Source organism: Watersipora subatra, chromosome 4, assembly GCF_963576615.1.
Source record: "Watersipora subatra chromosome 4, tzWatSuba1.1, whole genome shotgun sequence".
Taxonomy (NCBI): domain Eukaryota; kingdom Metazoa; phylum Bryozoa; class Gymnolaemata; order Cheilostomatida; family Watersiporidae; genus Watersipora; species Watersipora subatra.
The window spans coordinates 29,188,290-29,204,246 of NC_088711.1; the positions used below are offsets into that span (position 1 = coordinate 29,188,290).

Sequence of the window (15,957 nt, forward strand, 5' to 3'; positions counted from 1 at the left end):
CAGTCTAATTTGCCATAAGAGATCGTCAAGCATAATAACTATTCATATAATTATTCTGAAATTTCGATGGGTAGTCGATTGGAGCAGTCGTTAGAGTGTCAGCCTGCTTACCAAGATCTTATATGATAGTCTTTTTTCCAACTGTGGTTGTGGACAGACGGACCGACACGGTTCTATTTGTATTGCTTGCGCTCTCTCTATTTGTATTGCTTGTGCTCTCTTTATTTGTATTGCTTGCGCTCTCTCTATTTGTATTGCTTGTGCTCTCTCTATTTGTATTCTTTGCACTCTCTTTATTTGTATTGCTTGTGCTCTCTCTATTTGTATTGCTAGTGCTCTCTCTATTTGTATTGCTTGTGCTCTCTCTATTTGTATTGCTTGTGCTCTCTCTATTTGTATTGCTTGTGCTCTCTCTATTTGTATTGTGTGCACTCTCTCTATTTGTATTGCTTGTGCTCTCTCTATTTGTATTGCTTGCACTCTCTCTATTTGTATTGCTTGCACTCTCTCTATTTGTATTGCTTGCACTCTCTCTATTTGTATTGCTTGTGCTCTCTCTATTTGTATTGCTTGCACTCTCTATTTGTATTGCTTGCACTCTCTATTTGTATTGCTTGCACTCTCTCTATTTGTATTGCTTGCACTCTCTCTATTTGTATTGCTTGTGCTCTCTCTATTTGTATTGCTTGTGCTCTCTCTATTTGTATTGCTTGTGCTCTCTCTATTTGTATTGCTTGTGCTCTCTCTATTTGTATTGTGTGCACTCTCTCTATTTGTATTGCTTGTGCTCTCTCTATTTGTATTGCTTGCACTCTCTCTATTTGTATTGCTTGCACTCTCTCTATTTGTATTGCTTGCACTCTCTCTATTTGTATTGCTTGTGCTCTCTCTATTCAAGAATTTCTTCAAAATTGTTACTCTTATAAGCTAGCTTATTTTCTGTCTTACATACCAACCCTGTTTTTTGTTACAATTTGATTGTATTGTTACAATGGTATTATAATTGTATTGTTACAATGGTATTATAATTGTATTGTTACAGTGGTATTATAATTGTATTGTTAGAATGGTATTATAATTGTATTGTTACAATGGTATTATAATGGTACTGTTACAATGGTATTATAATGGTACTGTTACAATGGTATTATAATTGTATTAGTACAATGGTATTATAATTGTATTGTTACAATGGTATTATAATTGTATTGTTACAATGGTATTATAATGGTACTGTTACAATGGTATTATAATTGTATTGTTACAGTGGTATTATAATTGTATTGTTACAATGGTATTATAATTGTATTGTTACAATGGTATTATAATTGTATTGTTAGAATGGTATTATAATTGTATTGTTACAATGGTATTATAATTGTATTGTTAGAATGGTATTATAATTGTATTGTTAGAATGGTATTATAATTGTATTGTTACAATGGTATTATAATTGTATTGTTACAATGGTATTATAATTGTATCGTTACAATGGTATTATAATGGTACTGTTACAATGGTATTATAATTGTATTGTTAGAATGGTATTATAATTGTATTGTTAGAATGGTATTATAATTGTATTGTTAGAATGGTATTATAATTGTATTGTTAGAATGGTATTATAATTGTATTGTTACAATGGTATTATAATTGTATTGTTAGAATGGTATTATAATTGTATTGTTACAATGGTATTATAATTGTATTAGTACAATGGTATTATATTGTATTGTTACAATGGTATTATAATTGTATTAGTACAATGGTATTATAATTGTATTGTTACAATGGTATTATAATTGTATTGTTACAATGGTATTATAATTGTATTGTTACAATGGTATTATAATTGTATTAGTACAATGGTATTATATTGTATTGTTACAATGGTATTATAATTGTATTGTTACAATGGTATTATAATTGTATTGTTACAATGGTGTTATAATTGTATTGTTACAATGGTATTATAATTGTATTGTTACAATGGTATTATAATTGTATTGTTACAATGGTATTATAATTGTATTGTTACAATGGTATTATAATTGTATTGTTACAATGGTGTTATAATTGTATTGTTACAATGGTATTATAATTGTATTGTTAGAATGGTATTATAATTGTATTGTTACAATGGTATTATAATTGTATTGTTAGAATGGTATTATAATTGTATTGTTACAATGGTATTATAATTGTATTAGTACAATGGTATTATATTGTATTGTTACAATGGTATTATAATTGTATTAGTACAATGGTATTATATTGTATTGTTACAATGGTATTATAATTGTATTGTTACAATGGTATTATAATTGTATTGTTACAATGGTATTATAATTGTATTGTTACAATGGTATTATAATTGTATTGTTACAATGGTATTATAATGGTACTGTTACAATGGTATTATAATTGTAATAGTACAATGGTATTATAATTGTATTGTTAGAATGGTATTATAATTGTATTGTTAGAATGGTATTATATTGTATTGTTACAATGGTATTATAATTGTATTGTTAGAATGGTATTATAATTGTATTGTTACAGTGGTATTATAATTGTATTGTTAGAATGGTATTATAATTGTATTGTTAGAATGGTATTATAATTGTATTGTTACAATGGTATTATAATTGTATTGTTACAATGGTATTATAATTGTATTGTTACAATGGTATTGTAATTGTATTGTTACAATGGTATTATAATTGTATTGTTAGAATGGTATTATAATTGTATTGTTACAATGGTATTATAATTGTATTGTTACAATGGTATTATAATTGTATTGTTAGAATGGTATTATATTGTATTGTTACAATGGTATTATAATTGTATTGTTAGAATGGTATTATAATTGTATTGTTACAGTGGTATTATAATTGTATTGTTAGAATGGTATTATAATTGTATTGTTAGAATGGTATTATAATTGTATTGTTACAATGGTATTATAATTGTATTGTTACAATGGTATTATATTGTATTGTTACAATGGTATTATATTGTATTGTTAGAATGGTATTATAATTGTATTGTTACAATGGTATTATAATTGTATTGTTACAATGGTATTATAATTGTATTGTTTGAATGGTATTATATTGTATTGTTACAATGGTATTATAATTGTATTGTTAGAATGGTATTATAATTGTATTGTTACAGTGGTATTATAATTGTATTGTTACAATGGTATTATAATTGTATTGTTAGAATGGTATTATAATTGTATTGTTACAATGGTATTATAATTGTATTGTTACAATGGTATTATATTGTATTGTTACAATGGTATTATATTGTATTGTTACAATGGTATTATAATTGTACTGTTACAATGGTATTATAATTGTATTGTTACAATGGTATTATAATTGTATTGTTAGAATGGTATTATATTGTATTGTTACAATGGTATTATAATTGTATTATTTTAATGGTATACTGTGGCAATTATTATATAATTCTTTGGCTCTATGTCTTCCTATTAAAGGTGCGAAACAGAAATCTGATTCAAGGCTCCCTAATTCCTGCCATGGCATTATTATTGCTTCTACGCTTCTACCTTCAATAATTTTGCATTAACACTAAAAAATTACGGGGATGTTGCCTGTTAAATTATTTTTCTCGTAGCGTTCTGCATTTTGTTGCAAAAATGATAGAAGCTTTATGATAATCTCTAAAAAGGCTGTTATTATATACAAATGTTATTCGCGATGAAAGCGCCATGAACAAAGCATATCAGCTGGTCAGGTGCCATTACCTGACCAGCTGATGGCATCTAGGCACCTTCATTCATATACATATACATCTATCCACAGAGTCCTAGCTTGTACATTTTTCAACTATATCCCTTGCCATATATTTGCTCTCATTGCCATAAGTTGAATACCGCAACTGGCTCTGTGTCCAGACACCCTCTGTTTTGCCGCATTGTTTGAATATGGAGCCGGGCTCTGTGCCCTGGCACCCTCTGTTTTGTCGTATCGGTTGAACAGAAAGACAGATTTTATGCCCTGATACCTTCTGTTTTGTCGCAGGGATCGGACACCCTTCATCCTGACCAAGGACATGGTCTATGTGATCAACGGCAGCGATAAACAGGGCCAGAACTTTCAGGACTTTGTGGATTTATGTTGCGAGGCCTTTAATATTATCAGAGAGCAAGCTGATGGTCTCCTCACCCTCCTTGAGCTGGTAGGTTACCAGCGGCTGCAAGCTAAAGTTTGCAGTAAGCGATTTATGATTGAGTACTAGAGTAGTTGTGATAGCAAGTAAAATTGAATGTTAAGGATTAATCTTCCAATTTCTAGCTAGCTGCTGTCAGACCACTACTACGGCTACTACCACATTACCAGACAACATGAAACCAAACCATGTTGGAGCAAATATATTGCTACAAATAGGTTATATTTTTGGTTAATCAGTTCCACAGCTCAAATACTTACCAGTAAGTACTTCAGGTATATATTATGGTTTGACTGTGACTGTACATGTCAAGGTTTGACTGTACATGTCAAGGTTTGACTGTACATGTCAAGGTTTGACTGTACATGTTATGGTTTGACTGTACATGTTATGGTTTGACTGTATATATTAAGGTTTGACTGTACATGTCAAGGTTTGACTGTACATGTTAAGGTTTGACTGTACATGTTAAGGTTTGACTGTACATGTTAAGGTTTGACTGTATATGTTAAGGTTTGACTGTACATGTTAAGGTCTGACTGTACATGTTAAGATTTGACTGTACATGTCAAGGTTTGACTGTACATGTTAAGGTTTGACTGTACATGTTAAGGTTTGACTGTATATATTAAGGTTTGACTGTACATGTCAAGGTTTGACTGTACATGTTATGGTTTGACTCTATATGTTAAGGTTTGGCTGTATATATTAAGGTTTGACTGTACATGTCAAGGTTTGACTGTACATGTTGAGGTTTGACTGTACATGTTAAGGTTTGAGTGTATATATTAAGGTTTGACTGTACATGTTAACCCTTTCGCGGGCGAATTTTCAAAACTAAATCAGACTCCCATGGGCGAATACACTTCAAAAGGTTCATACACTTTTCTGTGTGTTATTATGTGCATATATCTATGTTTAAAGGTGCATATGTATACATGTATATGTTCATAGGCATATAAATATATTATAAACAAATAAAAATGTATAACAGAAAATATATGCTTTTCATAATAATTGTCTATTTACGAATGATATTTCCGAAAGCATTCTCCTTTACAAAGGCCCACATCACAGTCTTTGCACCATGTACTTATTCGTGTAACAAAGAACTCCCACAAAGATGTATTTCCTGGATTGACAGGCTCAAAAAACTTTTCAAAATACTCTACTGGTTGAGCATCTACTGGAGTAAATATTAGGCCTGTCACTGCTCTAAACTGCTGAAGTGTAGGAGATTTATCTCTGTTTATGTTGGTTATATTTTTCCAGGCACTGGCATCACTCCTACTCACATCCTCATCATTACTGCTACCAGCCTTTTCATCACTGTCACTTCCAGATGTAAAGTCATTCCACTCACAATTCAAACCTGATTCACTGTCATCTCTTGCTACTAAATCTAAAAAGTCACTGTCAGCTTTGAATCTCTTAGTAATTTCGGTACTAGTACTTGCTTTATTAGAATAATCTCGGGAAGTTCTTTTAGAAGTCGCCATGACAGTAAACTAAAGTCAAACTCTCGAAAAATTCGGTAAATAAAAGCTAAAACCGAAGCAAGAAAACTGAAAGTTGATAAACTATTTGGAACAATTTTCTAATTTTTTTCGAAAGTTTATTTATTCATCACTGCTAAAAACGATCATTTTTTTTTCAACCTTAAAGTCAATTTTTGAGGCTAACCGAAATTACTATATCGTAGCTTGCTATTGGTAAAAAAAGTAAACAAAAAACGGCATTTAGCTAACCAAAAACTGCAATAATAAAATACGTTACCGAAACGACAAAAACGTCGCACTGCCCATTAGCAGCCGTATCGCAAAGCGACATAAACGTCGCTCTGCCCGCGAAAGGGTTAAGGTTTGACTGTATATGTTAAGGTTTGACTGTACATGTTAACGTCTGACTGTACATGTTAAGGTTTGACTGTACATGTCAAGGTTTGACTGTACATGTTAAGGTTTGACTGTACATGTTAAGGTTTGACTGTATATATTAAGGTTTGGCTGTATATATTAAGGTTTGACTGTACATGTTAAGATTTGACTGTACATGTTAAGGTTTGACTGTACATGTCAAGGTTTGACTGTACATGTTAAGGTTTGACTGTACATGTTAAGGTTTGAGTGTATATATTAAGGTTTGACTGTACATGTTAAGGTTTGACTGTACATGTTAAGGTTTGACTGTACATGTTAAGGTTTGACTGTATATATTAAGGTTTGACTGTATTTGCTAAAGTTTGACTGTACATGTTAAGGTTTGACTGTACATGTTAAGATTTGACTGTACATGTTAAGGTTTGACTCCATGTGTTAAGGTTTCACTTTACATGTTAAGGTTTGACTGTACATGTTAAGGTTTGACTGTATGTATTAAGGTTTGACTGTATATGCTAAAGTTTGACTGTATATGTTGATGTTTGACTGTATATGTTAAAGCACTTTAATTACATAATTTTTTTATTATATATTTCAATACATCAGAGTCTTGGCTTTCGAATGAGCCTATATTCAATACACAAAGAATAATAGAACTATGAAAAACGGGGTGTCAAAAGTACGTTCTGCAAAAAAAACACCTGGTTCAGGTACTCAAAATGTGGCGTCGTAATTCTCATTTAGCCTTAGGTCGTCGATCCCTTTCGCTGCCATTGAGGCTGCGTTTTTCTGTGACAATCGGTGCTGTTAAACCCGGAGAGCGCTAATAATAAACTGAGATTCTAGATAATCAACAATGCCCAGGGATCATGCTAACGCCCCGACCAATACAAACACATGTTCTGGGTTAATTAATTATGCTTCAATAAATGTACTGTTGTTGATAAAGGTAATGAAATCACATCGATTAAATTATGACCTGCGGTTGCTGGCCCTAGGACTAAATGTCAATCGCACTTTCGCGAGATCACGCAATGCTTGAAATTAATTAGTCTCAGTCGTCACCCTTAACATCGCATTAAAAATAAAGAGCTAGTGCATAATATCATCGGAAAAATATAGTATGGTTCTTGGAGTCTGAGGTACTTATCATAGAAATAATATGTACATGGAGAACTTATGACACTGATTTCTTTGTCATCTTCATTCGTTCTCTGGAGTTGTCCTACCTTCGCCTGCCACTAGCGTCATTATCGTCGTAGTTGATAAATAAGCGGTAAGAGCACACAACAACGAATATGAAAATTGTGATATCTCAATTTTTGAGACTATGCCAGTAAACATTTTCGCGGTAGAGCTCTGGGGAAATCCTATAAACACCAACCAATGTCTGTCTCACCATGGCAAACAATAGCTCATTCGAAAGCCAAGACTGATGTATTGAAATGTACAATAAAAAAATTATGTAATTTATGTGCTTTAAGGTTTGATTGTATATGTTAAGGTTTGACTGTACATGTTAAGGTTTGACATAACATGTCAAGGTTTGACTGTATATGCTAAAGTTTGGCTGTATATGTTAAGGTTTGACTGTATATGTTAAGGTTTGACTGTACATGTTAAGGTTTGACTGTACATGTTAAGGTTTGACTGTACATGTTAAGGTTTGACTGTATATGCTAAAGTTTGACTATATATGTTAAGGTTTGGCTGTATATATTAAGGTTTGATTGTATATGTTAAAGGTTGACTTACAACAGAATTCACTTTACAGTTATTTGATATCAAAAGATTCACCATGTCTTACTCCGCTGTGTTGTAGGTACAAAATATGTGGAAATGTGATTACAAGCTCTTTAAAGCTCAAAAATGAACAGTTAATCCCTGCCATCACGAAATCGCCGTAGATCGGAATCAGTTTATTTCTTTAACGTAGTTAATCCATTTGGTTATTGTCTTGTCACGTGATGTTCTCACGTGAATTGAAAGGCCAATAAAAGGCTCAATATAAAACTTCTCGTAGCACTAGTTTATGACAAACACTTCGGGTTTTACCGAAGACCCCGTATCAAATATAGATACTCGCTACTTACAGTTTTGTTTCAGCTCGATCTAATCATCTATTTGTAATCTGATCATGTGACCCATAATTCCTGCCAAACAGCGCGAATAATGTTTGCAGCATTTTTCGATTATCACAGGTGACCAACAGGTTTGTCATGTTTAACAGACAATGATATGTACTCCTTCGAGCTAAGGTTAAAAAATTAAATGAATTTTCATGGTAAGTTATAAGATATCAGTGCTGAAAGTGACAGCATTACAATGATGATGAAACAAACGCGTAAGAACAATAGACATGGTTTTATTGAATGCATAAAGTATATTTGTGAAAATATTTCGACGAATGAAGTTGCATGAAAGTGTAAACAGAAGCCATCTCGTTCATTTCATCTGCGTTCCATTTGAGCTGTTTTGGAAGGGAATTCTAATATATGGCAATTTCGTGATGGCGGGGATTAACTGTTCGTTTTTGAGCTTTTAAGAGCTTTTAATCACATTTCCACATATTTTGCACCTACAACACAGCAGAGTAAGACATGGTGAATCTTTTGATACCAAATAACTGTAATGTGACTTTGTTGCAAGTCAACCTTTAAGGTTTGACGGCATATCGCTGTCTCAGTTCTCAAATCAGCTAACTGTGAAAATGGAAAAATTGAGATAATTGCATTTTTTGGGTGTTTATAGGGTTACAAATATATGGACAAATTTTCTTTGCCTAGTTTTTGTTTTCCTCTGAGATCTCAGTCATACAAATCAGCTAAATGGGTTTATTCTACAATTTCGTTAGAGCTTAAACCCCTCAACTGGTTTGCTCAATACAGACTATATGCTGGGTGTCCGTAAAGTCCTGATACAACTTAAAAAAACTCATTACTAAGCAAGTTGAGATATGTTAATCAGATTTGTTTTATTTTTTATCAGTGATTAGTAAAGATTTTTTGGTCAGGAAATCCCTTTTCCTTTGCAGTTTTGGTTTCAGACAATTAAAATAGCATATAGTGTTTTGTAAAAACTGCTTCATTGCATATACGCAACTCCCAATCAACACTGCTTCGTTGCAAGACTTGAACAAGCAGGGGGGTTGCAAATAAGAAGCAAAAGAAAAATTGTATTGAAAAAAGTGAAGTTTTAAACCAGATATTTAGATGAGTAGGTTTTGTACTTTAAACCATATTATTCAAAAAAACTGAATCTAAACTTTTACAGCATTTTTCGTCATCAATATTAAATCTTGTTTTTGAATACCGCAAAATGGTACTCGTATTACTATCAGTTCTCCTTCTCTATATACACTGTAGCATTAAATATGGTATGTTGTAGCAAACCTTGCAATGATGTTGGTACCGACAAAAAAAATTTCATGTTATTCGCCACTTACTCAATACAAAACCAAACAAGAAAACTATGGAAGTTACCCTTTGGGAAAAAAAACTTCAAAAAGTATAGTGAAATTACAAAAATAGGGCATTATAATCTGGTACGCTACACCAAGGTGAAGAAGCGGGGAAGAAGCTTGTTTACCGTGCAGCTAAGACCTCAAAATGTTTCTCATGAGCACAGGAATAAGCCCAGTCTAAAATTGGATTCTGTTATAAGTAAAACCCTGTCAATAGGATGCTCATCTGAGATCAGATTAGCCAATGCTCCAGAAGACAAAAAGGGTGATAACGTTAGCTGAAGCAAAAGTGGAAGATCTCGAGTCAATGCTTCCTTTTTTGGCAGAAACAAACAAATCATATGTGAATTCGCTCCTAAAATAGACTAAGTTTACTATCGTAAATTTGTGCTTATGTACCTTAATGTCGTAAAACTATCTGGTTGTTCATCTAGAGAAAGCAAATACAATATTTGTAAACTATTATATAAGAACTAGAAATTCCACTGTCATACAGCCCACGACCAAAGTGATATTGAAAAAAAGAAAGGATGGTTGAGAAATGCAATATTAGCAGTCAAATGGCACTGCAGTGCAATAGGATAACTGCAAGGGTAGCTGTAATGTACTAGGTGTGGGTGTTATTATACACAACAAACAGCAATAATGAAAGGAAAAGATTATATGTTTATATCTCTCCCCTTGCAATAGGAGAAATGCAATATTGGCCAATATTAGAAGTAAAATGCACTGATATTATTAGAATAATTAATATTATTAATATAGTAATAATATAAAACCAATGCACAATTTTGTTTACATTTCAAAACGTCATAGCTAACAATTTCAAGAAGTGATATTTATATAGATTTTTAGAAAATCTATTTAAAAAAAGTTTGGTCATGACAAACAGCAATAATGAAAGGAAAAGATTATATGTTTATATCTCTCCCCCTGCAATAGGAGAAATGCAGTATTGGCCAATATTAGAAGTAAAATGCACTGATATTTTTAGAATAACCAATATTATTAATATAGTAATACAGTAATAATAGAAAACCAATGCACAATTTTGTTTAGCTTAAAAAACGCCATAGCTAACAATATCAAGAAGTGTCAAAAAGAATATTCAAACTTAGTAATTGTAATACAGTAATAATAGAAAACCAATGCACAATTTTGTTTACATTTCAAAACGTGATAGCTAACAATATCAAGAAGTATCAAGAAGAATATCCAAACTTATTAAATATCGTAATAATCTTATAAGAATCGTTAGAAAAAAATATAATCGTCATTTCCTTTACTTACACTGCGTTGGACATCAGTTAAAATACCAAAGTACTCAAAATTGTCTAAAATGTCAGTTACTTTGAAATCGGCAAAGATGAAACGATTTTAGTACTCCTACGTTAATTACAGAAACCTTCGGCAATTCGACAATGCTATAGACTGGTGAAATGTGCACATTATTTTTTCGTGGAATGCGCACAACTTAATCGTTCTATTCTCTGTTGCTGGGCGTTTCAATTTCCGGTCTTAACTTTTATAAAAGTGAGGCTTAGCAAGTTTTAATAACGATTTTCGTCCAAATAAATCTGTCTATTTGTGTATAATCCGATCAGATGGGTAAGTTTTAAGATGTCGACAGTTTACAAAGACTTGGTAACATATTTAAATAGGCTTATATGTGTTTTGTATCGTTATTATACTTTAATGACTCTACAAAACGATGGTTAAATTTGTTGATGAAACTTCGAGACAAGGGTTCTTCTGATTGTTGATGAATAATTTTCGGGAGTTGTGTGCACATGTGCATTTATCATAAATCTCTCAACCAATCGTGTTTGGTCGTGGGACTATTATAAACCAATGTAATTCTATGCGCTTGTGCATCTTCAGATGCATTGTTATGCTTCAATGATATACCAGTTGGCTGCTTTGTGCTCTAACTTCTAAACTAGTTTGTGAACAAACCAGTCAACTGGAATTATGAAAATGAGTTTTAGCCACAATGAATACTGATAGGATAAAAATATTTTACTTATTCATTGTCATCTTTGTCAGGATATTGTTTACTGGATTTTGAAAATTCTAACTAATATTAAAATAGAATTACAGAAGACCAAAACTTGTAATCCATTTTGTGAATGTAGCTTTGTGTCCCACATGACTGGTTTGAGAACTCAGCCAGCGATATGTTATAAGGTTTGACTGTATATGTTAAGCTTCGACTGTATATATTAAGGTTTGACTGTATATATTAAGGTTTGACTGTATATATTAAGGTTTGACTGTACATGTTAAGATTTGACTGTACATGTTAAGGTTTGACTGTATATGTTAAGGTTTGACTGTACATGTTAAGGTTTTACTGTACGTATTAAGGTTATGAGTTTACTTTGTATCATGGCAGCTTTTCCATGTTGATGAAACAGAAATATTCAGCTTTTGAACACTTAAAATTTTGATCACCTATATTTGCCATTGGTGATTAGCCTAGCATAAGATTGAGCACTATTGTTAGATTTTACAGCCATATAGTTTATTTACCTTTACAAAGAACTTTAGTGATATCATTGCAGGCAGTATGAAAATAATTACTAGGAACTTAGTGAAACCTTGTTTCATGTTTCAGCATGTCAGCATTACTACCCAGTGATGTTAGAGATACCTAAAGAGCATCTTGCTCTTCTGGTCAACGAGGCATTTATTTCTAAAAGTTGTATACACTTTTCCCTTCTCGCAAAAAGTATTCAAAAGCATCAGACAGCCTATGCTCTGCATGCTTACACCAAATACAGCTCATCGTTAGTGTCTGCTTTCACAGATGACCAGTAGTGGAATAATGGGCTTGACTTCGGAAGCTGTGCAATACGTGAAGACAGCCCTTCTTCTAGAACAGACGAACTCTGAGGCTACAGTGTCCTTCACAAGGTTAGTTATCGTTAGCTCTCCGCATGACCGCTATGGAGTGCAATGCCCCCTGAATATGCTTTGTCCCGCCCATAGTAGATAGCTCTTCATAGTGAGACAGTGACACGTGTAAATAACATTTATGTAGTGCCATCACCAGTTCTATCGTCTTGAAAATGATTAAAGCACATAAATTTATATAATTTTTTATTGTATATTTCAATGCATCAGAGTCTTGGCTTTCGAATGAGCTATTGTTTGCCATGGTGAGACAGACATTGGTTGGTGTTTATAGGATTTCCCCAGAGCTCGACCGCAGAAATGTTTACTGACATAGGCTCGGAAATTGTGACGTCACAATTTTCATATGCGGTGTTGTGTGCTCTTACCGCCTATTTTATTGCTTACCGCTTATATTTATCAACTACGATAGTGACGCTAGTGTCAGGCGAAGATAGGACAACTCCAGAGAGCCAATGAAAATGACAAAGGACTCAGTGTCATTAGTTCTCCATGTACAGGTTATTTCTATGATAAATAACTCGGATTCCAAGCACCATACTATGTTTTCCCGATGATATTATGCACTAGCCCTCTCTTTTTATTGTGATGTTGAGGGGTACGACTGAGACTAATTAGTTTCAAGCATTTCGTGATCTCGCGAAAGTGCGATTGACATATAGTCCTAGAGCCACGCAACCGCAGGTCACAATTTAATCGATGTGATTTCATTACGTTTATCAACGACAGCACATTTATTGAAGCATAATTAATTAACCCAGAACATGTATTTGTATTGGTCGGGCGTTAGCAGATCCCCGGGCATTGTTGATTATCTAGAATCTTAGTTTATTATTAGCGCTCTCCGGGTTTAACAGCACCGAATGTCACAGAAAAGCGCAGCCTCAATGGCAGCGAAAGGGATCGACTACCTAAGGTTAAATAATAATTGTGACATTACATTTTGAGAACCTGAACCAAGTGTTTTTTTTTGCAGGGCATACTTTTGACACCCTGTTTTTTATAGTTCTATTATTCTTTGTGTATTGAATATAGGCTCATTCGAAAGCCAAGACTCTGATGTATTGAAATATATGATAAAAGTACTTATGTAATTTATGTGCTTTAAAACCCTCTTACCTCACCCTGACAAAGCATTGTAGATATTTGTAAGCAACTGGATTTTTCTTTTCTTCCTCTCCAAGTTTCCTTCTCATTGCAACTCTTGGAATTGCAACTTCTCATTTTTTTCCTTGTATACCTGCACTAAGTTAGCTCAATCATTGTCTTACTGTCACTGTCTCTCGCTATCAGGGACTGACCCCGTAGAAATATAGGTTTTATTATAAGTTTGGATAAAGAATTTTAAATAAATGATTATATATTATATTATATATTAGTAATAATAAAAGCAATATGTAATATGTTAAGCGAATGATACTCATTAACTAGATGCAATAACATCAACCTTTCCTTTATGAATAACAAGAATTTTTCCTTGTTGGTCACCTGTGATAGTCGAAAAATGCTGCAGAAATTTTTCGTGCTATTTGGCAGAAAGTATGGGTCACGTGATCAGATAAATTATGGACGGTTAGGCGACAGTCAATAGGGCGACAGACACTTAGGCGAAACTTTCGGTTCGAAAGGCGACAACTTCAGACGGAAGGGCGACACAGCGGACAAACAGGTGACAATTCTGGACATTGAGGCGACAATTCTGAGGGCAGGATTAATTCAAAATATTAAGTCCTGCTATGGCCTGTTATGTTGTTGTGAATTAGTAGTGAACACTAACAAGACACCAACTTTATTGATGCCCAGATCGGAAATCTTGCATTAGCATACTTTTTACGCATTGCTCCACCTTATTTCCTTGGCATCTATTACCTGCTTATATCCTCATTAATCTGATTACATTATTCTTTTACACACAGTAGAATTTCATATTGTATTAATGAATGTACCAAATATTTATTTAATTGAGATAGTTATTATTTAAAAAACTGCCGAGACTAATCTGTCTTTAATCACCCAACTATTCTTCTGTTCATCCTTTTCCACAAATTTAACTCTAGAGTCTGTCAACACGCTCAGAAGTCATTTAGCCAGTCACTATTTTCTTTTTCACTTCCTTCCTTGAATGCTTAGAAAAACTGGCAAGTTGCTTATCAGTGTGGCAAAAGTCTGAGGTTCCTTACCGCCTAATTTATGACATCATAGAGGTACCAACTTTTTCAACCCCTTTGAAGCGATGCATTCTTGAGTCACTAGCATACCGCTGTTGATGAGTCATTATACTACCTTTGGCTCATGTATCATGTATTAGGACCCTCAGTAGTAGATCTCAAATTAATGTATATTCTTGTTCTGGTTGCAGTATGAAAATAAATACATACATATAAGTTTAGCTTTATACATTTTAATAAATTTGCTTTTTGGTATATTTATACAAATATTAAAGCTGATTTTTATCATATATAACTTTCAAAAAGACGTATATCAATAGTTTTCAGCATTAATTTTTTTACAATGACTTTATACTGATTGATACTATGTAGATAAACTCATCTAGCGATAGAACTTCTCTTTCCTATCTGGAATGATGAGATCAGGTTCACGGTTATAAATTGGCAACTGAATATTACTTTCTACTAATTCTAAAACTTACAAGAAAAGATAATTTGAACTGCAGGAATATAATTATACACAGTGACTCGTATGTACTCAAACGCATTGGCACTTCCAATCATAAACAAAGATATTAGCAGGAAATTCCCTGCACCACTCTTTAATAAAGTTATCATTAAAGTACAAGCCAATGGCTGTCTATGTAATATCTTTTAATCTTTTCTGAAGTCTGTCCTTTGTTAAAATAGTTGTGTATAAAACATATTCATAGTGCGTGTTAAAATGCAAAATATAGTATATGATGTGGCACATGACAGCATTAACCTGCAGCTGAGTATATATCGCAAAGGTCTTTGAGGTGTTGATCACTCCTCATTGTCTCAAACTACGAGTTGTGTGTGCCATCGGGATCTGTGACAAGGGTGATTCGGTCAAATATCTCAAGTGGCTCTAAGGGTAACATGGCATCAGGACCGGTTAATTTCTATGCTTTGGAATGGATCATTTCTCCATAAGCTTTCTGTGATGCTGTTTAGTCTTCTTGCGACAAGCTGCAGAAGTTAGTAAAATATGGATATATCTTAGACACCTATGTCAGAGAAAAACCTTCATTCTTCATACTCCAATAAAATCCCAACAAACATAGATCAGTGTGAATCCAATTTAGCCTATTGAGTTTGCATTATAATGACATTATTATCATAATTGTAAAGAAACAAGGATAAGGAAATCGTTCTTTCCACAAGTAAATGAGAAATCACAATAATAGGGAATTGTCTTTTCATCTCACACAAAGAGCAAATTTCTCTCTCAGGCTGCTATGGATTTCGACGATCGAAACCATAAAACTATTTCTTTTCGAGGTGAGACAACTCTAAAGTT

The 15,957-nt window shown here is 33.0% G+C and overlaps 1 protein-coding gene across 1 annotated transcript in view; it reads left to right on the forward strand.

Moving 5' to 3' along the window:
* The window catches only part of LOC137393482 (phosphatidylinositol 4-phosphate 3-kinase C2 domain-containing subunit alpha-like), a 79,750-nt gene that overhangs the window by 48,760 nt on the left and 15,033 nt on the right, over positions 1-15,957 (forward strand). Inside the window, exons 20-21 of the mRNA XM_068080056.1 lie at positions 4,059-4,215; positions 12,359-12,465. Of these exons, the coding sequence (XP_067936157.1) occupies positions 4,059-4,215; positions 12,359-12,465 (264 nt within the window). The remainder of the gene's footprint in view (positions 1-4,058; positions 4,216-12,358; positions 12,466-15,957) is intronic.